Source organism: Poecilia formosa, unplaced genomic scaffold, assembly GCF_000485575.1.
Source record: "Poecilia formosa unplaced genomic scaffold, Poecilia_formosa-5.1.2 Scaffold358, whole genome shotgun sequence".
Taxonomy (NCBI): domain Eukaryota; kingdom Metazoa; phylum Chordata; class Actinopteri; order Cyprinodontiformes; family Poeciliidae; genus Poecilia; species Poecilia formosa.
This window is the reverse complement of record NW_006800297.1, coordinates 196,288-221,558: the sequence shown is the minus strand read 5'-3', so window position 1 is coordinate 221,558 and position 25,271 is coordinate 196,288. Positions and strand designations below refer to the sequence as shown.

Genomic DNA, 25,271 nt, shown 5'->3' with positions numbered 1-25,271 from the left:
GTTGGAAGACTGACTGCTACCTGAGATCCTTCCTGCTCACAGCATCTCCACCCACAATGACTCTTTGAAGATACTCGGATGATATTTCTTTACGACATCATTTAAATTTCCCTTTCAGATAAATAAAGCATTATTTGATAAAATGTTACGTGACGTCCCCTTTCGATGCATCTTACCTAAATAAAACCTGCCCACCTCCACAGCTTATCTCCAGTTTTAAATAAAGTGAGGTTCATTTAGCAACTATAAGGCCAACGTAGCATAAATATATCTTCTGTTAGAATACAATACAGATTTTAGATGATAAGTTATATTTATCTGTTCTTTATTAACCTCTAAACTAGAAGTCCTTATTCCCAAAATATAAACCGGATATCAAAAATAGTCTAATTTGGTCCTCTCTGTTTCCTCAGAGTTGGAAAAGCTCAGCTGCCTTTGAGTGAGAGAAAAGTTGAATTAAAACAAAACAGGAACGACTTTTTATAAGCTCATTTAAAGTACAGCGGTTGGAGAAATGAGTTCCTGCACATTCAGACAGTAGCATGTTAGCACTTTCTCAAAGTCTGTACTGGAAAGCTTAAAAAAGCTTCTCTGAAATCCCAGATCCTTGTTCGCGGCTCACACAGACGCAGTGCAGAGCGGGCAGCTTAGCGCTCACTGAATCCCTGCCATCGAGGCAAAACCACACAGGACATGAAAGCATCTGCAGCATCTGACTTCTGTTCCTGCTCAGCTACAGAAATGAGATTCAGACACTGAGATCTTTTCATTTCTTACTTTTCTACACCACAAGAGTATTTCTGTTTTCTGCAGGTGAAAACGCCTCTGGTGTTTTATCCACAGCAGCAGAGATTCACTGATGCAACATTACATCTCAGCTGCCTCTGAAGTGAAGAAGCAAGCAGGGATATGCTGAGTAATTGTTGGCAAACATCGTCTTTTTAACTCTTATTGATAATGTTTAGATACAGTGATGACAGGAGATTTCAGATGCAGAAGTATTGATCTGCTTTTATTTTGTTTTACTAAAAATTGCGTTTCAAAATTACTCATAATCTTCTCCAAGATTAACAGAAAAGACTTGATTTACAGTCAAGCTCTTATTCTGGTTGTTGAGCAGCTTTCGGCCTGACTTTCCCTGGTGTTTTGATGATTCTCCTGTTGTGATGAGCTCCAGCCTAACTTTTAGCTCCATTCAGAGGTTTTCCTATCAGATTCAAGTAAAAAAAGACTTAATCTGGGTTCCTGCAGATTTCAACAACTCAAATTTAAGGCTTTTTAAGACATTTTAATAACCATTATGAACAGAAATGTACAAAAGAAAGTAGCATATTTAATGTAGTAGTGCTGTGTTGTTTTTTTATGCACAAACTTTACGTAGCATCGTATGAGTTGTGAGCCAGTGGTGAAAACGAACATACGCTTCTCCATTACAGATGCAAAATAAGATAGTAAGCTTACTACTAGCTTATTACCAGTGGTAATAAGCTAGCTTATTACCACTGGTAATAAGCTATCTTATTACTAGCTAGCTTAAGCTGGTAGTAAGCTAGCTTATTACCGCTGGTAATAAGCTAGCTTACTACTAGCTAGCTTATTATTACTCAATGACTGTAGGCGTTGAGTAAACTTACAGTCAGAATAGAATAAAAATGTCTGTGCAACTCAAACATTTATTTGATAGAAGAAAAATAAACCACATATATTGTGATTGAATAGTCCTGTCAAGACAAAATTTAAGACCCGCGATTAATGAATTTAAGGATGAGAGGACGCTCTGCTAACGTTGCTTCCAGTTAGAAGGAACTTTTGGTATCTTTTATGTATTTTGCCAGGGGTTTGAATAATTTTAGTTTCTCCTGCTAACTTCTTCACCACCGAGTCAACCTGCTGCCCAGCCTGTTGCTCCATCAGCTGAACAGTCTGCAGCTCCTCACGTTCGTCCGCTGCTGGGTAAACGTGGGTTCTTTATGGATCCGGCCTCTACCTGAGCCGGGCAGAAAAGCACCGCATGTATTCTGTCATCCAGCGGTCGTCAGCAGCAGCCATCGTTAGCTGGGACCGCCGCGTCTTCTCCAGGTCGGCCGACCGGGCCCGTCGACGGTCCAGATTAGAGCTCCGCCTGTCGGGCTGCGTCTGGACGCCGGCGGCAGACATGTTGCTCTGGGAGGAAAAAGCCAGAGGGCTTCGTTGATGGAAAGTTCACAGTGTGTGTTTTATTATTAATGTGTGCAGGGAGTTTGGTGACAACGCTCCGGATCTCAGGTGTCCTCAGACTTTAAACTTGTTCTACTAAAGTATCGCTGAGAGGAAGAAACACTTTGTAGCAACATTATTATCAAATCAGAGTGATACTGTGGAGTTCATTCATAACCAGAGATGTGCAGATCTGAACCACAGAACTGCACAGAAAACACTGGAGATACACTCAGTCAGTCTGTAAATACACAATTTAAAGAAAAGAAAAAATAGCTAAAGTTTAAAAAAAATATCAAACTTTAGGATCCAAAGGCAAAGAAATTAATAAATAAAGGCTTCAAACCTTCAACAACTTTACTGGGATTTTATGTGAAACCCAAAGTGGCACATGTTTGGGAAGTGGAAGGAAATTTATATTTTCAGAAGGCTTGTCGCAATAAATCAATTAACCGCATAATAAAGTAAAATTATATCAATAATTTCCATTTGCATGATTTATTGGTTTTCTTTTCTTTCTTTCTACCAAAACCTAGACAATAAAAGTCTTCAGTCTGGTGTTCTGCTCTCAACTAGCACATTTTTGAAGGACAATTTGTTTATAGAGACCTTATAATTAATATATTTGTTGTTTCTGTTGTTTTCTCTTATTTATTTTGGATATTTAAAGTGTCTTCCAGTTCCAATTGTAAATGTCCATTTGCATTTAAAGTTAATCAACATTTGAGAATATGTTCTTGCATTATTATGGGATTATTACCATGATATTACTTGAAAATTGTCTCAAAACAACAACAATATCATTGCTTATTGCAATAACTTCTGGAAATTATCTGAAAATTTGTGACAGACCAAATTTTCAGATAAAAATAATACTGTGTAACATGCCCTTGCATTCAGCCCCTACAAGAATGTGAAAGTTGTTTTTATTTTTGTTTATGTTTCAATTTGCCTTCACTTTATAATACGCCGTGCTTTTTGTTTGTAATGTGACAAAATGTGAGACAGTGAAGGGGTATGAATGGTTTTCACAGTGATTCCAAAAGCTACGTTGTTCAGCTGCCATTCCTTAAGATAGAAACCGGAAGTTATCCTTTCAAAATAAAAGCCCCAAACCTAAAACTGGAAGTTAATCACAGCTAAAAGTGGATACAAACAAAGAACTTAACGTATGGTTATTTAAAAGTGCTGTCTGTATGTTTACCTCTGGTTGTCTCTCGGTCCCGTCCATCCTGCTGGACGGTCTGCGGTTCGCCTTGCTGCTTATTGCCGGTTGGCTCTTGGCTCTCGGTGGCTTTTGGACCACAACTAGTTTTTTTTCCAGGGAACTGTCCTGCTGCACCGGTACAGAGCGAGGGGTGCGGCAGCGGTGGCGTCGTCTCGGCGCTGGGTTCACCGGCTTCTCGTCAGATGAATCCGAACTGTCGGGCCTGTTGTCTGTCGCTGTGTCGTCTGAGGGGCCGCTGGTGTCTGGAGGTATGGATGCAGAAACTGTCCCAGGCCCGTTTAGGCCATTTTCTAAAACATCTGATTCAAACAAACATGAGAAAAAACCTTTTAATTAAAGAAAAACTCAAAAATAACGGAGGACTTTGGTGATGAATGGTAGATAGATAAGTAGGACGTGGCTCCACTGAACAGCAGTCGGTTACCATGGAGACTGAATGCAGGCTTGAAAAGAGACTTTACTGATACCACTGTTTGGTTTAGGGCTTAAAACCAAGTGGTTCCATTTGAACTAAACAACCTTGAACCAGTAAGGAGCTAAGATCACTCAACATTTAAATCCTTGTTAAAGCTACAGCAGGTGTTCTTCTTAGTTTCCATAACTGGACGCACAAAAGTCTACGACAGCTAACATAATGGGTAATAGGTTTGTGTCTGCCTGAAAATCCAAAGTTACATCTTATCGGTTCTTCCTCGTTTGAGTAACACAGACAAAACTACCAAACAGAGATAAATCAGTCAATATCATAAGAAATCAGTTTCCAAACCTGCTGTTGGTGCAACGTCTACAACAGGAGTTTCTCCCGTTTCCTCTTCAGTCTGTTTGACCTCTGGCTTCAAATCAAGACTGGTCTTCACCTCCATCAGCTTCTGTTTGACCTCTGAGCACGCGGGTGGCAGCGGCGGTGGCGGCGGCAGCGACAGAGGAGCGACCTTGTTTCTGGTCAGTCTCGGAGTGGACCAGCCGCTGGAGTTGGAAGCGGTCTCCCAGCCCTCCCAGATCCACGGCTTGTGGGAATGCTCCATCACTCGCCGGGTCAGGCGGTATTTCAGAGAATCCTCGTAGCATTTAGAGAACGTCTCCCATTTGGGATCCCTGAACTTCTTCATATATTCTGTCCTGACCTTCTTGGTCACCATGGTTCTGGGTATCCAGTCTTATTGGAAGCAATAATCCTGGAAATTTAGACAAAAGGAAAAACCTCAGAGCTCAGAGCTATTCAACCTCACAGTTGGGGTGGTGCTACCAAGTATCCACTTTATTCCTCCAAATTTTAGAATGGTCACTGTGTTATCATCAAACTATGAAACATGTCGCCAAAAATGGAGGTCTGAGTCCATTTGCACATTTTGGACCAAAACACGTTCATGTCTGGGACACAGAACCCGTTTCCTTCCTGAGATGGTAGATGGTTAGACATTCCCATCATGAACTGATGAACAATGAACCTTCATGCATCTGGAAACTCTTCCTAAGGATGAACCAGACTTTTCCTGCTGATATTTTTGCTGATTTATTTTAAGTTTTCATTGTGTCAAACAGGTATGGGTCTATTTGATTTGATTTAATATTCAGACAGTGAGAAAAAAAAGTTTCTTGTGAAAAATTTTGGGAAAAAAATACTTTTAGAAGTAGTTTTACTATCATGTCCTTTTTATTTTTACTTGAGCAATGTTTTTTTATAAGGTATTGCTACTCTTACTTCAGTAAAGTTGGCATAATCTACTACCTGTAACTACACTGAATGAGGAAAAAGCTAAATGTGTGCACTGGAAGTACTTCTTCTGACATAAAATACGCATTATAGACTAAGTATTGGTTTCAAACATTTTTTTTATGATTTGGAAAGTGCTTCTGTCTGAATCTATTATTTTGTAATATTTTTTTGTTTTAGTCTTTAAATGACCAAAACTGGGAGATATCTTTGTGTCTGATGAAATCATTTTTAAATATTAAATCAGATTTTCTGATCAATTACTCTACGGCGGCATATTAGGGCCATTGTAGATAGAAACAAAAAGAGTAACTTCTGAGTTTCAAAAATTGAAAATCTGCAAGAAAAGAAAACTCAGAAATATTGAAATTAATCCCCAAAATTTTCTAAAAATCTTTCCCAGTTTGAAAAGTCAAAATATTTGCTATGAATAACCTTAAAACAAACTTTAAAAAAGTTGGAAATTTGTCCGTTTCAAACATCTGAACTTTTCTGAGATTAATCTCAAAGTTTTTGTGTTTTTTTTTTCTAGCAAAAAATCCCCCACATTTTCACTCAGAAATGTTTAGGTGTTTTCTACAAAATTTCTGAGCTACTTTTGTGTGGAAATTCACTGCTTTTGTGAGAGACAGCAAGTTCAAATTAAGCCTTTTTCTACCTATAAAGGCCTATTATGCAGTTACTCAGTACATGAGTAGCATTTTAACGGTTTTTTTATTTTATTTTATTCTTGAGTAATTTCTTGAACAGTTTTTCCTTTTACTTGAGAAAAAAATATAAAGTTAAAGTAGTGCTACTCTTATTTATGTAAAAAAAAATTGGGAAGGCGGGGGGTACTCGACCCATCTTTGGGTACATTTAAATTTATGGCTTGAAGTCTATCGTCGTCACAATTTCTGCTGTAAACCACGCTAGCAGAACCTTTTTAGTTAAATAAAATAGGAACAGTTAGTCTTTTATTGCGGTCCGCCACACCTCTACAGTCGACTGGCGTCTGCATTTGAACTGACGGGGGAAATAGACGCAACATTGGGGTAAATGAAGTTGATAAATGCTGGAACACGGTGCTCTGGTTCTGGATCAACGGTCAGAATCTGATGACGTTTCCACAGAGGGGCGCGCGCGCTACCTGCAAGCCCCGCCCACCTCTCCATCCAAAACAGATTAGCTACTAAACGGAGGCGGATTGAGGCTTACTACACCTTTACTGGGCCACTCATCCACCAGAACCATTAACACACACCTCCCGCCTGCCCCGACTTTACTAAGCAGACTCTTAAAATTACCTGCAATATATATATATGGTGAGAAAATGAATAATTAATTGAAGATTAATTCTTTGATCCAAAGCTAAAAACCGGGTCAACGTTTGTTACCGTTTTAAAACGGTGAGTGCAAAAAATAAAAAGCGCAATGAAGAGGGTGAATTACATTTTTGCACCGAATAACCGAGTGAAATAAACGGTAGCAACGACAGCCTTCCTGTCTGCAGCTAGATAAGCCTCTGTTTATTATTAAAACTGACGGCTCCAGACAGGACAGATGATTCTGCCGTGTTAACTTACCACAGAGATCCCGTCTGTGTGCGTTCAGTTCGGATTCAGACGGCCAGCATCGCCCCGCAGACTGACAGCTATAGAACAGGTGCTGAACTGGTCAAGTTAGCAACAATAACCTAACTTTCATTTCCGGTTTCACAATAAAAGTTCAAATGAACCTGAGCTCTGCCACATCGAGCGAACATGACTAGAAAGTTGGTTTAAGACAAGATTTTAGCAAAATTGAAACGCAGTGATTACATAATAAAGCATTTAATAGACAAGCTGATAGAGTACAGAAATCTTACAGCTCAATTTATTCAGAGCTACAGAACCAAAAGGCTTATTTTGAAAGAATAAACAGCAGCTTCCGTAATTTTTAATGTGCGTTTTCGGTCAAATTCACGAATACAAAGTAAAGATGTTTTGATAACGGATAAAAATGATGCTATGGAAAAGCGAGAGTCCAAACAGCGCATGCGTGCTCTCGGTGTGGGTTTTAAATACGCCATGAAAAAACTGATCAGCTGCGCTGATGGAGGTTCTCACGTCTGATATATTAAAGGGGCCATTCCACTAAACTTCTATTTATTGAATTATAATAATAGTTATAATTCAATAAATTATATTATTGACGAGTCAATTTATTTTAGGAACTTTATCATTAAGTGAAACAATCTGTTGAAAGCCTTAATTTCTGGTAACTACAATCATTTTCCACTTACATCAGACTAATACAAAATATTTTTATAAACAGAAATGTGGGCTTAATCAAAAATATGTCTAATACCTACCCAAAGGCAGTTTTAAAAAGATACTTTTAATCTGACAAATGACTCATCAGGATCTTAATTTCTTGGGAATATTTAATATTAAGATAAAGTAGATTCCCCATAAAATTATTTAGAATTGAAATTTTTTTTTTACATAAAGCCCTAAAAAAATCTATGTAACATTAAATTTGTTTGTTCCATATGTTCTTAAAAAAAAAAAAGAACACTTTATTCCTAGACTTGAGTCCAAAAAGTTTAGAAATACTGATATAGCACAAAATAAAGTCTATTTACTATTTAACAGATCTATGAACTCAAAACAATCAGAACTGGAAAACATCAGGGCTGTGTTGTCACACCTTTGAAGTTTAAACTATATACAAACTGCTTAAAGTTTATCTTAAGTGGCAGTTTATTGTGTGAAGATGCTTAAATGTGGCCTTTTTGTAGAATCAGACACCTAAAATCAGACTTTACTTTTTACTTTAGCTGCTGTGCCTCCGCTAGCCCAGTTTTTAAAATTTTTTCACAGTTGGAAGCCAGAAGGAAACTGTTTTTGAAGCAATGAAAGTAGATCATGTCAGTTCATTTAAAGCTCATTTCATACCTCATTTTGTACATATTAAACATAACTTGTATTAAACTGAGTAAACAATATTTTTTACTCAATTATGTTATTAATTTTGATTCTGCAAGAAAAATATCAGTAAAGTTTAGAAAAGTCAGTTTCAATGCTCTTCTCTGTAAATAATGTTTAATAAATAAATAAAAGGTTGTGTTTTTACATAAAATAAATAAAATAGTAAAGAATCAAGAATTACCAACATATTTATTTAGAAAAACAGCAAAACTCATACAAATCTTGAACATTATTAGAGTGTAAAGCCAAACAGAAGTGCAGAAAGCTTAACTGCAATAAAAAGCAGTCATCACATCTGAGCCTGAAAGTAATGTTCATAGTTGGCTCGAAGGACAAATTCAAAGTAAGGCTTTGATTTCAAAGTGCTCAGCTCGTCCTGTTCCAGCAGCTCTTTCACATCAGGCAGGTAAGTCTGCAGAGGAACACCTGGAAGGAAAGGAGTTTTAGTTAAAGGTTTATCTATAAGAAATCTGCTCAAAGCAGGAAAAGATCAGATTCACACCAAATTTATATATTCATTAGATTGTTCTAATCTATGAATATTTGGATCAAAACTACACATTCAACCCAATGCTGCTGCTCTGTAAGTTTAACATGATTAAATCAGAAAGTTTAACACAAAACTTTAAGATTTTACTTAGCTACTTGGCTTAGACAGAATTAAGCAAAGTAAAAATATTGCACAATTCAATAACAATTAAGGAGTACATAATTAACAGTTCAAACTTATTTAAAAATTTGATATATACTAATCTGTGTGTCTGCACATTAAGCTCTGATATGGAGATATATGGATTTACTGTAGTGAATTACCATTTTGAGTAAGAGTTTTGTATGTAAACTTATGGGCTGGAGAATTAATACATTTTTAAACACCTTTTGGTTTATTTTACAAATCATTTCGTGTAAAAATGCTGCATTTTTATTTGTGCTTCTTTCCCATGTATTTGTTCTGTTGAACTTTTAATTGGAAGAAAGAAAAAAGAAAGAAAGATAGAAACAGAAAAGGGAAAGAAAACAGAAAAGAGAAAAAAGAAGAGGGAAAGAAATAAAGTGAGAGAAAGAGAAAAGAAAGAAAACAATGAGGAGTTTAGATTTGTTCCCAACATCCAAAGTAAGGATTCTGCCATTTTACTGTAATAATAATCTAACTTGATGTGTTTCACCTTCTTGAATGAGTTTAAGAAGGATTTTCACAAAGATGCTGTCTTTAGCTGCTTCCAGAGGATCGTCGCTCCCATCAGCAGAGGACCAGCTGAAAGAAACCAGCGGTAAAGTCACATTCTGTGAAATATTTTACAGAACGACACAGAACTCTATTACCACTAGAGGGCAGTAGAAGGCAGTTGTGACCATAATGCAAGAGTTTCTTTTCATTCTATTTATTTATTGATACGTTAATCTAAAAATAATCTGTGCTGTAATATATCTTATGTTATTGCAATTCAGACAATTAAATCCTTTTCTTATTAAAAATATCAGGTTTTTTTGCATCTTTTAATGCATTTCTATGATTAAAAAAGGGTTAAATTTTAAAAGAAATATCCACAATATGCCAATTTTTATCAGTGTAATTGATTAACTGAGTAACTGAGTAATTGGTATTTTTCTCTCTGCTCTGCATTCATGAAGCATCATTTATTGCGAGTTTAATCAGATGCTGCTGGCTGTTGCTCTGATTACTCAAAATAAATGGACAAAAGTGAAAAAAAAAGTAAGAACAAAAATCTTACTCTACATTATGTGGGCGTCCAAGTAAAGCAAACACCAACTACAACCTCTGATTTAACCTCTCAATAATTTAAACTAAATAAAGATCTTACTCGTCTCTCCTGAGTGCTTTGCTTAAGATTTCACATTTCAGAGAATCGATGTCCACAGAATCCTCCTGAAACAAAATCACAGAAAATCATTTACATGACTGCTGATTCAAAATGGCACCCAGAGGTCCAGCAGAAACAGGACATTACCTCTTTGATGTACCCCAGCAGGTCCAGAGCTTTTTTGAAGTCGTACTCGTTGGCTTGCCTGTTGTCATCGCAGATGTACAGCTGGAGGGAGGGAAATGCTAATCTGTGAAAATTATCTCTCATAATCTGGTGTTTCCCCAACTGGATTACACTTAGTAGAACTATAACACCAGATTCCTACAGTTCTGTGAGCCAACTCATATCTATAAAGTGCATCTGTCTCAACATCCACAGATGGTTTTCAATTTTTTATCCAATTTTTGGATCCAGTCTGTTATATGAGCTTCATTCTGACTTGCGATCTTTTGTTTCACTCTGTTACAGTAATTTAAGCGTCTTGAACGTTTACTCACAATAAAAATAAACAAAATGTTGTGTATTTTCTTTAATATTTATATAACACCAACACAAAGTGTTGAATAGGGATGCTTGATAGTTGATCTAAAGTTAACAATCTTATCCATGGACAATTAGTTGATAAGCACCCATTTTCTGAAAAATCTAAGTTTTCTCTTGTATCAAAGGGGCCGACTGTCTTTCCATATATCAAGGGATAATTTTGTCATAAAATACCAAATAACATTTTTTATTATTTTGTGTCCAATGTATTAAATACTGAATAAGTATATTCTGTATTTAATACTGAATATTGTTAAATATTTAGTATTAAATACTGTACCGTCAAATGTTGCTCTTGAATGTATGCAAGAACTTCGCTCTATGAAGTGCATTAGCTCAAAACACCCCGCAAAATCAACCGTGATTATTGGCATCATATTTTTTTCCGTTATGTTACAATTTTTCTGCGACATCTTCAAAGCTTTTCATCACATCCTCGCCTTCGTCGCACATAAGCGATTTTTAAATGAGAAGTTGACGCTGCTCTGTAATGAAGCTCGGCTGAATGAGCGCTATTAAGAAAATTAATTATTTCAGAACAACCGTACAAGGTGCATTTTTCATTCTGCGCCATCTCCACCGCTTTTCATCACACCCTCGGCTTGGTAGCAACCATTAAGGCGAAACTTAAGGAGCTTATCGAAGACTAATATTTCAAAAAAGAACCGCATAAAGTGCACTTTTCATCCCACAACGGACTCAGCTTGGACCGTTTCTCTTTCCCGTTATAATGTGCCCCCGCCGCCATTTTAATTCCTGTACCAACGGGATGACCTGCGGCGCCCCCTGCGGGATGGCGGTCAAATTACAACACTGAAATAAGGATAAGCGGACGTAAATAGCCAATCGATTGGAACTAATTTTAATCTAATAAACCATTAGTCGTAAATCAATTAATTGTTTGTGAATAATAAAAAAGTGGAAGCAAAATCAAGTATACATTCAATATGTGTAACAAATTGATAAAAAAAAAAGTGAGGCAGAAACTGGTCAGATTATTCTGTTTAAAGCTTAAAGCTGGTAGGAACCTGATCCTGGATGACAGTTGTGTGATCAGTGTTGTATTTTCACCTGTATGAGGTTGTGAGCGCTGAGCAGAGGCATGGTGTCAGGGTTCTGCTCTTTCTCCTCCAGGAGGCGCTTCGGCAGGGTCTCCTGATGCAGCAGGAAGCGCTCCTGCTCCACAATATCTGAGTCAGGCAGAGACATGGCGCTGTCAGCTACAGCTTAAAAGGTTGCAGTGTTTTATTATTACAGTTTGTCTCTCTAGAAATGCAGAAAAATAATCCGTAAAAGTAGGGCTGAAACAGTTTATTGTTAATTATTGATATATTCGTCAACTTACTTCGTAATTGATTTTAATTGGAGAATACAGACTCAAAAAAGGTAATTGGCTGAAAAAACAACTTATTCAGAGCAGTAATTAAGTCAAAACTGTACAAAAAATATATGCATTTTGCATTTCAGGTCTGATCCCAATTCTGTAAAAAATAAATAAAAAATTCTAAGTACATTTTGCTTTTGCTTTTTTTGCTTTTTTTTTTTGATAATCAGCTTATCAAAAAAAATATACAAATAAAATAAACAAATTAGCCATATACTGTATTGATAAGCAGAAAGAGCAGAGCTTTTCATATGCTGATTTTAGAAGTTTTTTTGAGCTGCATAAGCATTTTTTGCAACAATCAAGTATACACGAAAGAGATGCTTTTAAATGCACTTCTACTACTGTGTAAAATAAGCTCAAGTGGTTAAATGAAAAATCTTCACTTTTTCTTTTCCAAGCAAACATAAGTTTTAAGCATAAAACTTATATTTATAACTGTGTAAATATGCTTTACAGAGTCAGAAAGGTAGATGAACAATTCAACACTGAATATCTATCTTGTTACCAGAAACTGAAACATAAACAAAGAATCTGAAAACTTGCAACTAAGGATCCATCTAATTTGTGCTCACATTAGTTTAGAAGTTACCATAAAGTAACATCACATCAATCTCCCCTGAATTTTATTACAACACAGAACAGCAGAGATGTCAAAACTAAACAGAGTCTAAAACCGTCTGATGAGGGTGGATTTATTTTTTTTACCGTCGACTTGTTTGCTGATCTCATCCTGTGGCAGATCTGAGGCCAGCGCCGTCAGCTTACTGAGAGCCAGCAGAGTCTTCCTCTTCACAAAGTATCGCGTTTCTTTGTTGGCTTGACTGTAGAGAGTCCTGTGGGCCTGCAGGGAGCCAAGTTATAACAACAGATAACGTGAAATATACGCCACTCACAAAAATATTAAAATCAGGGAAGCATCTCATATTGATGTTTCAGGTTTCTCTTACAAATAAATTTCTTTGCAGTGGATTTTACACAATGTGCGTTGATTTGCTGTTTTCTGTTTTAGAATATCTGTTGTCTTTTTAGGTGCTTATAGCATAAGCACTTTTCTCTAGATGGGCTTTTATAAATAATGTCTGAAAAGTATTAGGAAGTGAAATATTGACACTAATGTAAAACTATAAAACGTATTGAGGTTTATAGCTATTAACTTTAATGAATTTCATAAGTATAACCATAAGTTTACAAAAAAGGCATCTGTATGTCTTATTTACTTTTAATGTTTTTATTTTATTATTTAGTGTCTTGATTTCTGTCCCACTGCACAGCACTTTAGGTAAACATTTTATTTTTTAAATATGTGTTATAAATCGGATTGGATTGATAAAGTCTGGAATATTTGGTTTTTCTACAGCTGAACTTAATGTGACCATCTCAAAATATTTTAATGCACATGATCAACTTGATAATGTTTCAGAACTTTTCACACAACTTGATGTTCAACAAGGAACTGATTCCAATATATTGGAATCCTAACACTGAAAACAGCTTCAAAACCTTAATGTGGTTATTAATTGAAGGAACGTAAGCACATTTTTCCAAACAATAAACTCATTTACAAACTCGTTTTCACTTGACTTGAAATTTAGCAAAAAAAAAATATTTTCTTCTTTTAAACTGGAAAACCAAAGTTTATACATGCGTTTAAAGCCAGATGAACGCCGTTCCTAGCTCAAATCAAACAGAGTTGGTTGATTGAACAGGTTTGTGTTGGTGTGCATACGTTCTGGAAGTCGTTGATGCAGATGTGGTGCAGCCAGCTCAGGTGTTGGTGAGACTGCAGGAAGCTGGCCAGCTGCTGGTGCTGCGCGGCGGGTTGGGCCAGCAGCTTCCCACGCTTCCCTTTCTCCATGTACCAACGAAACAGGAAGTCAGAGAAGTTCTAGAAAAAAACAGAACGAAACAAAGGAAGAGTTTGTTCACGTGAGCAGGATTTGGTTTTTAATGTTTGTCGTTAGATGTTGTTTGTTTCAGAAATGAGCCATTCTTCAGACAGAGTTCATTTTCATTTCCAAAAGAGAGAGAAAAAAAATTATATATATATATTCATATATACTCTTAGAAAGCTCATTTAAGAAGACATTATTAAGTGGGCAATGATGTACGGATTAAGACATTTCTGAGTGTTTTATTGTTCAACGCAACTACAAACCGTTCCATATTAAATAATAAAGGACTCTCTGGTTTGGTATCTGCTGGTTCTGTACCGGTTCTGTACCTGGTCAGCGAACTTGGCCATGTAATGCTGCAGGCGGTTCTGGTTGTCGGTTTGCTCACACATCTGGACCAGGATGTCGAAGTCACAGTACTTCTCTGCCAGCGCCGCGACCCACTGGTACTGACCAAGCTCCACTGCAACACACATCATCCATATGGAGGAACAAAAGGGACAAAATTAAATACATACTCAAAGCATTAGAAGTACCATAAAATAAATGTTTTATTAAATGCTTAAATAATTTGTTTAATAGAGAAGTAATTTAATAAATATTTACTTAAATGATTAAAATAAAAGTTTATAATAATCAATGCAGATAGCTAAATGTATAATTATTTCATGGTCTTTTAGCCTTTAATCTTTTCCAACATAAAACCCAAGTAAGGTGTCCAAAGTGCGGCCCGGGGGCCATTAGTGGCCTTCTGAAGGATTTTGGGAAGACGAAACATTTTTATGTTTTATGGGAACTTCTTTTTTTTTTTCTCCAAATATTAAGTACAAAAAAATACATTCTTATTTAGTAGCAAAGTTTTTCCATCAATCTTAATTTTGACAAACATTGCCCTAGTTTTCTTAAAAACAAATATTACTTCTCCAATCAAATAAGAAAACAATTGAACCCAAAAACAGAATATGTAAAATAATACATTTTACAGTGCTTTCAACATGGGGCTGAAAAATGTACCACAATATAAATGTTTCATATCAGTTGATGTTAATAATTACTGATACGTGTTCTTATTGTTTTAAATATCTGAAACTCTGCCAACAGGTGACCTTTCCTGTTTTACCAACAGTTTTCCATCCACATTGTTGTTTTTATTTTTTATTTTTTTTTATTTTTAGGCACTTAAAAGTGGCTGAACCTTAAAGCTGCAGCAGTTACTCAGCAGGTTGTTGCTAGGCAACCACAGAATGAGCGAGTTGCTAGGCAACCAAAGAATGAAGGAGTTAGCTGATTCCACCAACATTTGTTTAGCTGAATAATAAATATTCTGTCTGATCACGTCTATTGCGATAGATATCGTTATTGATTTATTGTCCAGCCCTGTTTCAACTCAACGACTCAAAGGCACAAAGTTTGGGCGCCTCTGATGCAAGAGATTAGCAAAGCTTAGCATCTTCCACTCACACAGAGGGCTGAGCAGCTCTGAGCGCAGCTGGCTGTACTCCATCTCCAGGCCGTCGTAGCGCTCTTGTTGGGCCCCCAGCTTCTGCAGGGAGGACAGCTGGGCCACATAGCCACCCAGATAGATGTCCAACAGCGCCACCAGCTGCTCACAGAGGGCGCTGCGCAACTCTGAGTCGGCGTGAGGGTAGACGGAGTGCAGGATGATTTCGTGCTGGTGAGAAAGGACGGTGCGAACGCCTCCTACACCGCCTGAAGCTGGAGGGAACGGGGTGGGGGGGAAACTGTTCAATATTTAATTATTGTTTAACGTTAAAACAATACGTCGCTCTGGTATTTTACCCGTCCATGGAATATATTCCGGCTCTGCAGCTGCATTTTCTGAAGCTCTGTACATGGAGGCTTTCGTCTCTCTGTACTGACCTGCAGCCTGAAGCATGTCCTGCACACAGACCACAAGTTTTCTGATTTATATTTTTGCATAAAGAACAAATGTGTCAATGGTGCAATGATGTTGGGCATAAATATTAGCTACAAGCTGCAAATTTTCAGGCTCAAAGAACACAAAATAGCTCCATTTATGGAGTTTTTGCTATGCAAAAAATCTCCATAAATATTTCCCATTTAGTCTAGAATTTGTTCAATTTGTTCACTTTTCATATATTTGCTCTACTTTTATAAAGGATTAAAAAAGTTATGGAGGAGGCGGCGTTTGGCGGTAAAGGCTTAACTGCGCATGGGAACTCAGAGCGGGCTTTAACCTTTGACCTTCGGTAATGGCGTTCGAGCTAAGAGGTCAAAATTTCACCCCTAAATTCAAATGAATATTTAACACTAGAACTTCAAGGCATTTTAAATATTCAAAAATAAATAAACAAGAGAAACAACAAATAAAATGAGATATCTGTAAACAAAATGGATCTTTAAAAAAACAGGAATATTTTGAGACCAAAGCACCAAACTGAAGTTTAATCATCCAGAAAGAGAGAAAAGAGAAAAACAATAAATCATGCAAATGGAAATTATTGATTTCATTTTTATTTCTCATGTGATTAATGGATTTATTACTCATTGTGACAGGCCCAGCTGTGAACTAGTGACACGTTTACCTTGAGTATGTTGTTAACTGTGAGCACAACGTCAGCCCACTGCTCCGAGTCGACCGGGTTCTCCTTCAGGATCCGCTCCTCCTCCTCCACCAGACAGTCGAACAACAAGGAGATCTGAGACACCTGCGGAAAAAACGCTACATCAGGGCTGTCCAACCTTTTAGCCGTGGGCCAAAACTATAGACTCAAAAGTAATGACGGGCCAAAAAAATAAACAAACCTAAAACAACCAAATAAAGTGGCCCAATATTTACTGTAGGTCCAAATCCTGAAAGGGATTTTTACAACCGCGTATCAGATGGAAAAAAGGAAAAAAATTTCCCCAAAAACTCAGAAATTTAGTGACTAGAATCAGAAATTTTCTGGAAAACTTGGAAATTTTGTTTTTGTAGAAAATTTCTGATATGGATCTGAAAATGAGATTTTTTTTTCTACCAAATTTTCTTTCTGAGATTACTCTCAAAAGTTCTGCGTTTCTTGACAGATTTTTTTTTCTTCAACAAAAGTGCTAATGCGCCGTAGCAGATTTTGCATATTTGCTGTACTAACAGAAAGACTTTTAGTTTTCAGTTTCTTTTGGGCTTGACTGAATACATTTTCAGTAATGATAACAGGATTTGGGTCTCTTTGTTTCAAAACGCTTGCTCTATTTAGCCAAATTTAGGAAAGAATAAAAGATAATTCTGGGTGTAGCAAAGTTGTTTTTTTAGTAAAACTCTTGGTTTCACTTTTTGTTAAAACTTGGTTATAAAAACACAAATACTTTGTGTCGTACTTTACATGTTTCTGTGTAAAAAGAAAATGATGTTGGTAACAATTTTTCCGCTGGTTACAAATTAAAACTCTCCGTCTGCATCTACGGGACAAATTTTAATCATTTTTGAATTGCAGTCGGGGGCCACACAAAATCAGTCCAAGGGCCACAAACGGCCCCCGGGCCTCACTTTGGGCACCCCTGCGCTACATCGTTTACACATCATCTGGCTGCCAAACAGCAGCTCCTCAGACACACACCTCCCTGAAGAAGACGTCGGCCGCCGTGAGGCTGGGCGGCACGGCGGTGTTGCTCCGCTGCAGAGCGACGTTGATGGCCCGGTTCACCAGCTCGGCGTGTTTGTTGTGGTGGTTCTTCAGCACCATGGCCGCCTGCAGCTTCTCAGCGTGCTCGCACAACAGCAGGCGGGTTGCCATGGGAGACGACCTCACCATCACCTGGCTGAGCCGGTCCAGTAGCCCCACCTGATCCGGAGGTCAAAGGTGAGACGTGAAGAAACCCAACATGGAAGAGGAGGAACGGCGTGAGGATACCTGGAGCAGGAAGTCCATGAAGCAACAGTGAGCCTTCATCTTGTCCTCCAGCTGGTGGAGGATGATGAGGGACGTGAGAGGAAAACCGGCACTCTCTGAAATAACCAAAGGAAAAATAAAACTCAAGTTATTATCTTTGGACCTAAAGAAGATCCATCTTAAGCTTCAGTTATTAAAGCTGGAAACCAAAGATCAGGCCTGAAATCTGGGTGAAGGACCTGAACCTTCAGAGTCACATAAAGACAGTTACAAACTCGGCCTTCTATCACTTGAAGACTGTCTCTACAATTAGAGGACTAATGTCCCAACTAAATCTGGAGAAACTCATCTATGTGTTTATCTTTAGTCAGACTGATTTCTGCAGCAGCATCTTCACAGGTCTGCCTAAAAAATTCTAACAAACAGCTGCAGCTGATCCAGAACACTGCTGCTAAAACAAAATGCTTTTGTTAGTTTATAAATGCATTAAAAACCTTCCTGACTATTCTGATCTTCTGGTTCTGGTCTACTCCATCTATGTTTCCATTGACCATATAATTGACTTCATGGAAATGCAGCAATTTTGAGAAAAACTTTGGATAAAAAGTTTTAGTGTTTTTTTGTTATTGTTTTTTTGGGGCTGTATTGAAATTACTGTATTTCGTAAAACTACAATAGAAAATTTTTTTTGTATTACACGAGTTGTGATAATCAGCTGGAAGTTACTACTGGAGGAAATGACAAAAAAGGCAACAGGAAGTAGTTGGAGGATGATGGCACTGGAAGTTTCTTAATGACTTATTACACAAACAAACTAATTCACTTGTGATTTTTCTTGCGTTTCTTATTTGATGGAAACACTGCAATTGAGAAATTGTGTGTTTTTGACATTAACAAAATATTGACAAAAGTTTTGATTCACCAGAATCAGACCCAAACATGGAGAAGCACAACTCACTTTTTATCCTCCTCTAATCTGGAACAAACTTCCAGAAAACTGCAAAACTGCTGAAACACTGAGTATCTTTAAATCAAGGCTAAAAACCCAGCTGATTAGAGCTGCCTTTGATTAGCAGTACATGCAACACTGATCGACATATTTGATGTAGTTGCTGAATGAATTTGGTGATGGTGTTTCACTAAATGTAATGTGTAGTGCTTGTTTAATAATTGGGACCGTATGAAGTTTTTAAGATGTAAAGCACGCCTCACCGCCGAGGACAGACTCGGCCCAGCGAGGGTCTGACGCCGGGTAATCGTCCACCAGTTCCAGGTTGATCTGAACCACAACGCCGTCCAGCTCAGCTCCTTCCTCTCCATCAGCGTCGGCAGGAAACAGGTCGTCTGTGACCGTCTGAGCGCCAACCAGGTCATTACTGAGCAAGAAGGAAAACACAGGAATCACAGTAATACTCAATTATAACTGCAGTTTTTTTATTTTAAAGCAGGTCCATGTTGATGTTGATTACTGCAGTGAATACCAAAATCTAAAGAAATTAGCTGGAGAATACTAACAAGGGTTTGGTCAATTTAAAATATTTGTATAAAATAAACTTCTGTGTTTAAATGAAAAAATATTCAGAATGTATAATTTTTTAAAATTCAATTAATTGGATGCACAAAATAAAGAAAAGTTCACCGTTGTCCTCACTGTCTGAAGTTAAATCAGTTAAAATGATCAAAATTATTTCTTATTTGCTAAATGTCACAATATTGCAAGAACTAATTTGTCACAAGTGAAGTTTCATTTTGTCAGTCTATACTAGATGCATGAAAAGGTAAGAAATGGTTGTTTTGTAGCGACATACCGGCAGAACTGGAGGAAAGCAGCCTTCAGCAGTTTGGTTTTGTCTTCCTGAGCAATGGGCTCTGATCTGGTTGGTGTTTCCATGGCAGAAATCTGGAAAAACAAAAAATATCAAGAAAGTGATTAAATGATTCAATGCAAATTCTTTGCTTCAGGTTTAACTGCTTCTAATCAGTGTTTCACATCTCAAACTGTGAGTTAGAAGGTTTGTTTGGTGGCTCACAGAACCTGAACATATTTGTGCATAAATAAATCGGAATTATTATTTCTTTCATTATTGTGAATTTTAGCAAGTAGAAATAATTTTGGTAATTCCAGCTGACCTAAAATAAGACAGGGAAAAGGCGGAGGAGATAAATCTTTTTACAGATTATTTATCTCATGTTCAGTCCTGTCATAATAAGAAAGAAATCAATTAATCAAATGATTAAATTAAAACTAACTCAATTATTTCCATTTGCATAATTAATTGTTTTTCTCTTTTCTACCAAAAACTAGATAATAAAAGTCTTCAGTCTGGTGGTTTGGTCTCAACTAGCTGCTTATTTTGAAGGACAATTTTTTTTACAGGTACTACATAAGTCATGTTATTTGTCGTTTCTGTTGTTTTGTTTATTTTGGATATTTAAAATGTCTTCCAGTTCCAGTGTTAAATGTTTATTAGAATTTAAAGTTTATTGATCTTTGACAATGTGTCCTTCCATTGTTAAGCCATTATTACCATTATATTTGAATATGGTCTCAAAACAACAATATTATCGTTTATCGCAATAACTTTTGGGACAATTTATCGTCCAGCAAAATTTGTTGTTGTGGTGGTTATGTTATACTATCATGTCATGGTGATAGTTTTAAACTAGTAAAAAAATATTTTTATAAAAGTTACATAGTTACATACTACGGCTTTAAGCCAAGTACAAAACATCCAGAAGAATAAAATAGCATGCTGCAACTGAATTAGACGCGTCCTTCCTTGGTGTAAACCTTCAGAGGTATCAATCATCGGATTGCGTTTTGGTCGTTTTACCTCGGGCGCTGCAGCCAGCGAGGAGCACAGTGAGTCCTCCATGGTCTCTGGCAGGATGGAGGCGCTCTCTCTGGCCACCACAGCTACCAATCCACTGTTCTGGGAGAAAAACACCGGCAGGTTGGAGCAGCAGCCTCCTCCACGTATGCCATCACCTGAACAGACACACACATTTGTTTGCTTACACTTAAACCCCACAGTGATGCCTTTCCCTACACTTGTCACATCACTTGTCTTTTCCAGTGGCCATTGTATGGCTCATACAACGCTAAAACCGGCTGACCAAAAGAGCTGGACCAAAATGAGCTGGAGCTCAGCTTAGGTTGCTAGGCAACGGGTTTGGCTTGGCTGGGGTTGCTAGGTAACTGTGCAGTGCATGTTGAATGTGACTTAATAATAAGGAGTTTTTTCAAATGGCTCATTTTCCACAAAAAACGTTAACATATGTCCAGAAAATGTCTAGGTGCATTTTCTTAAGCACTTGGGCGTTTATTTTTAGAAGCAACAAAAACCCAAATAGAAAAACAAAAACATGCTAACCGCAAATTTTCCATACCAGTTCCCCTGTAAGTCTCTTTTATGTTACCTTGTTGGAGGTGAGAAACAACACAAACTCAAATCGTGATCAAAACAAGTATGTTTTTAACAACTTCGCTTTATCTGAACATTTATATCTGTACTTCTGTCTGTATGCTAATGGGAGTGATAATTACAAAGAAATGTTAAAAAAATAAATATTTTATATAATACTCTGCAGTCTGCAGAGTAGATAATTTAATAGTTTAATAAGCTCTCATTAGTCTGTCTTCTAATAATGTCATAAAACCCAAAACAAAGCAAAAATATCATCAATATTCTTTCCTTCTAAAATTTAACATTTTTCAGCTGGATGATTTTTTTTTAATAAGTTTATATAAGAGGGGAAAGAAATGAGTGTTACCTGGTGAATTGAAGCTAATTTTCTCATCTGGTAGCGCCGCCCTGCTGGTGCCCGTTGAGCAGGCCGACACCATCTCCTTGTTGTACAGGACAGCGGTAGTACCAGGTGGATCGGGCAGCACAAAGCGTGTGGCCTGCAGCTCGTCCTCGCTCTGATGGAACCAAAAATGGAGTCAAGAATAAACGGAACGCCTTTAAACGTAAACTATTATTTCAAAATGTGTTTTACCCCGTTATAAAGACCTCATCCAGAGAGAATAAAACCCAGGCTGGGCAATAAGGTTGAGAAACTAATCACAATACAAGCATTTCATATCAGTCTTTAGATAATTATTAATTAGTATCTTGTTTTAAATACCTGAATATCGCTAAACTGGTGGTGTGATCTTTCCTGTTTTATCCACAGTTTTCACTCCACATCCTTGTTTTTTTTAGGCAGTTATGAGTCACAGTGGCCAAACCTGAAACTTCTGCTGTGCCAGTTACTTGTTGCTAAGTAACCAAAGAGTGAGCAAGTTACTCGTTGCTAGGTAACCAAAGAGTGAGCTAGCTGATTCCACCAACTGACTTTATTTCAAACAAATAACATTACAGAGAAGGTCTTTTAACACAGTGATAAATATCACAAATCCACAATAAAAATAAAAAACAACCAGACATTGACAATATTGGTTTCAAGGTCTTGCAATCTACAAAGTATAATAAATAAAATAACAAGCAAAAGTTAGATAAATTTATACATACATGGGTAAAGTAAAATAAGGTGTACCTTTTAGTCTACACAAAAACTATTTTAACAAAGTGTCAAAAACACATTCAAATACGTATAATAAAACTTATCAGCAAGATATAGAAGCTAGTTTTAAGTAAATAATTCCTTGATATTGATGAAAAATTATCTGTTCAATTGGCAGATTATTTCACTTATAACATGGGGAAATTATCTTGTTATAAGTAAATTTATTTGCCAGTTGAACTAGTACTTTTTCACAAATATTAAAGAATTTTTTAACTTAAAACAAGCTCTTATATCTTGATGCAAAGATACTTGTAAGTTAGTTTTGTCTTGTCTTATTTGTCTTATCAATCAAATGTAATAAGATATTTTCACAAGAATGAGATTTGGTGATTTTGCAGTGAATAAGGTTGAGAAATGTGTATTTTTAGATATTTTATGATACATTTGTATCTGCTTGTAATGTTTTCCATCTTTTTTTAGGCTTTTCTCTTTTATTACTATAAAAGTCTCAGAATATTAACATCAGAGTGGAAGATTATCATTTTAAAATTGATTTTCCCTGAATATAAAAACTAAGTTTTTGAAGCATGCCGGAGCTGGATGGGCACTGACCTGGAATGGACAGCTGTACTTGGTCACTTCCACGGTGAACTGGTCGGAGATTGTGTCTCCGGTCTCCTGCAGGGTGATCAGGCAGAAATAAGCCAGGCAGGGCGAATCTGATGGATGCCAGGCTGCAGCCAAAACCACCAGGCCGAGTCTGGAGGCACACACAACAGAGTCTGGGATTTAGACATCATATGGTGGGCACAGAGATCAAATTACTCCTGCTCTTTCTGAAACTACAGGAAGGCATCACAACATGGCTCCTCTATTAACCCTTTAACAACATTTTTATCTGTTTCAATGAGAAGCAGCTTGTGCAATGAGCTTAGCTGATGCTCAGCTTCAAAAGGTGTTTGCTAATTGCTGCTGGCTAGTCTGAAGGAGCTGAATGGTGGAGTCGCAGAAGCTTGGAAATTATATTTACAAAAGAATCTGCTAAAATCTGCTTTTAAAATTGATTAAATTCAGTATTCACTGAATAGGAAACAGACATTAATGCTCTAAGAAACATATTAATGCTGTATTTCTGAATCACACAACATGCTTTCTTGTCTTTATAATAACCAGGTTAACACTTATTTATTCTTTCCCTTCATATTTCCTCTCTTATCATCTAGTTTGCAAGAAACTCTTGCATTAAGGTGATTGTGTCAGTGTGTACTGCTCTGGTTTTGCTCTTTAGCTGCAGTTTAATCAACATAAATCACAATAAAGTTGGACTGAAATGATTTCTTATCATCAGTGTGACGTTTTTCATTCACTTTCAGACGGAAAGACAAAACCACTCACTGGCCCGACTTCATATCCAGGTATGTGACGTTCGCTCCCTCCTTCAGCTCCTCATAGTTGCTCTCTGACCCCTGGAGAAAAAAGTTCAGTCTCATTTTCTGGAAAATCAATGTTTGCTGTAATCATGCAGATTCCTATAATATAACAGAAGTATTTAGCAGTTTTATTAAAGCCTTAGTTTTGAGTAAGGCTGGGCGATAAATCTATATTATTAATTACATTTTTGGCCTTTGAAAATTAAATTTTGAGAAAATCGAGATTATTTTTCACCAGTTCAGTCTTTGAGTTTCCATATTTCAGAGAGATGTCAGCCGCCATCTTGATTTACAATTTCTATCTATTTAGACTTTGAATATTAGGGCTAGGCTAGGATTTTATTCTTTGAAATGATGAGAATAAATTCATAAAAGAATGAAGAAGAAATATTACAATAACTCTGGACATGGGAAATAACCAAAATGCATAATATTGAGAATCTCCTGAAGTTAAACTAAGATAAAGAAATACTTAATCATTTGACACCTCTGCAATCACATTATTGTCGGTAGCAGGACTTTGAAATTATTTAGCAACAACTGAGTCTATTTTGAAAAACAAAAAACCAAAAAAACTGATCTGGTCATGTCAGATCTTGATAAATCTACGATTTTTTTTCTTTAAAACAACTTTTCTCTTAATTTTAAGACATTCTTCTGGTAAAATTGCATCTTTATTCTGCTAATATTATGATTATATTCAGCTGCCATGGACCATAAATCTGGAACAAACTTTCAGAAAACTGAAAAACGGCTGAAACACTGAGTTCCTTTAAATCAAGACTAAAAACCATCTGTTCAGAGTTTATTCTGAACCATAACATATGAAACACTGGCCAACATATTTGAAACTTGTCAAAATGTAATGGTTGTTTCTGGTTTTCTCAATTGTGAGTTGTAATACTCCATCCTACAACTCACAGAAGGGTTGACTAAAATTAAAGCCAATTTTTTAAATATATTTATTGTCTTTTCTTTTTAGAAAAGAATACAAAAGACAGCCGTAGTTTCTACGGTCCCAGTTGGATTCCTGACCCCAGCAGTAGTTTGAATCTGCTTTCAGCCGTCTCACTGTGACACATGCTGCCTTCTTACTGACCCAGATCGAATCCACGATGCTCTCAGTCAGAGCTTTCCTGGTGTCCCAGCTGAAGAAATGGTGCTCTGCGCTGTCGTCCACTTCCCATTTGCTCACAGTGGAACTGGTCAGCGAGTACAAGCAGCTGGTTCCCTCCACCCACAGGACGCTGTGGAGCTGCAGAGACATGTAGAGGATGATCAGGTCAACTACTGATGCTGAACAGGTTTTTGGGAGTTTTCAAGGTTTTTCCAGACCCAGAGTATTTGTCTGCATTTGCAACAACATTTTGAAACTTTACTTTTTGAAACTTTACTTTAGACTTTGTTGACACAGCAGGTATTGATGCTCAATTCAGAATTTTTGCTGAAATCTGTTTTTTTTTGTGTGTGTGTGTGTGTGTGTGTGTGTGTGTGTGTGTGTGTGCGTGCGTTTGTTTGTAATACCTTGTGGAGACGATTTTCCTGACATATGCTACGTTGTGGGGACCAATCGCTCCTCGTGGGGACCTGAGCCTGGTCCCCACCAGGGGAAACCCTGTTTTTGGGTCAGGGGTCAGAGTTAGGACTAAGGTATGAATTGAGTTTTGGTTAGGGTTAGGTATGTGATGGTTAGGGTTAGGAAAAGGGTAAAAGTAAGGTTTAGGCTGTAGAAATGAAT

General features: G+C 37.1%; 2 protein-coding genes across 3 annotated transcripts in view; both read right to left on the bottom strand.

Moving 5' to 3' along the window:
* Positions 1 to 25,271, bottom strand: part of nup133 (nucleoporin 133) — a 35,835-nt gene that overhangs the window by 6,182 nt on the left and 4,382 nt on the right. The window contains exons 6-25 of one of the 2 annotated variants that reach the window (XM_007574640.1): positions 24,633 to 24,788; positions 23,499 to 23,569; positions 22,716 to 22,863; positions 21,366 to 21,516; positions 20,426 to 20,580; positions 19,400 to 19,491; positions 18,804 to 18,967; positions 17,613 to 17,707; positions 17,319 to 17,543; positions 16,305 to 16,427; positions 15,538 to 15,637; positions 15,199 to 15,453; positions 14,067 to 14,200; positions 13,572 to 13,730; positions 12,551 to 12,686; positions 11,530 to 11,648; positions 10,060 to 10,140; positions 9,913 to 9,977; positions 9,256 to 9,344; positions 8,260 to 8,515 (exon numbers count right to left, since the gene is read on the bottom strand). In XM_007574640.1, the coding sequence (XP_007574702.1) occupies positions 8,379 to 8,515; positions 9,256 to 9,344; positions 9,913 to 9,977; positions 10,060 to 10,140; positions 11,530 to 11,648; positions 12,551 to 12,686; positions 13,572 to 13,730; positions 14,067 to 14,200; positions 15,199 to 15,453; positions 15,538 to 15,637; positions 16,305 to 16,427; positions 17,319 to 17,543; positions 17,613 to 17,707; positions 18,804 to 18,967; positions 19,400 to 19,491; positions 20,426 to 20,580; positions 21,366 to 21,516; positions 22,716 to 22,863; positions 23,499 to 23,569; positions 24,633 to 24,788 (2,655 nt within the window). In that variant the 3' untranslated portion in view covers positions 8,260 to 8,378. Of the gene's footprint in view, positions 1 to 8,259; positions 8,516 to 9,255; positions 9,345 to 9,912; positions 9,978 to 10,059; positions 10,141 to 11,529; positions 11,649 to 12,550; positions 12,687 to 13,571; positions 13,731 to 14,066; positions 14,201 to 15,198; positions 15,454 to 15,537; positions 15,638 to 16,304; positions 16,428 to 17,318; positions 17,544 to 17,612; positions 17,708 to 18,803; positions 18,968 to 19,399; positions 19,492 to 20,425; positions 20,581 to 21,365; positions 21,517 to 22,715; positions 22,864 to 23,498; positions 23,570 to 24,632; positions 24,789 to 25,271 lie in introns of those variants that run through there. The other variant, XM_007574641.1, reaches the window with a different exon arrangement.
* Positions 475 to 6,810, bottom strand: LOC103153639 (centriole, cilia and spindle-associated protein-like). The gene is made up of 4 exons (XM_007574639.2): positions 6,704 to 6,810; positions 4,191 to 4,599; positions 3,401 to 3,723; positions 475 to 2,163 (listed from the first exon to the last, which is right to left on the bottom strand). Exons 2-4 carry the CDS (start codon positions 4,561 to 4,563, stop codon positions 1,984 to 1,986), a joined length of 876 nt encoding a protein of 291 aa, XP_007574701.1. The 5' UTR covers positions 4,564 to 4,599; positions 6,704 to 6,810; the 3' UTR covers positions 475 to 1,983.

Bases quoted from the DNA above. Each gene is read 5' to 3' on its own strand.
- LOC103153639 (XM_007574639.2), bottom strand. From the start codon at position 4,563: ATGGTGACCAAGAAGGTCAGGACAGAATATATGAAGAAGTTCAGGGAT. The intron at 3,724-4,190 runs GTTTGGAAACTG...TGTTTGAATCAG, and splicing joins AGACGTTGCACCAACAGCAG to ATGTTTTAGAAAATGGCCTA. The intron at 2,164-3,400 runs GTAAACATACAG...TTTTCCTCCCAG, and splicing joins GGACCGAGAGACAACCAGAG to AGCAACATGTCTGCCGCCGG.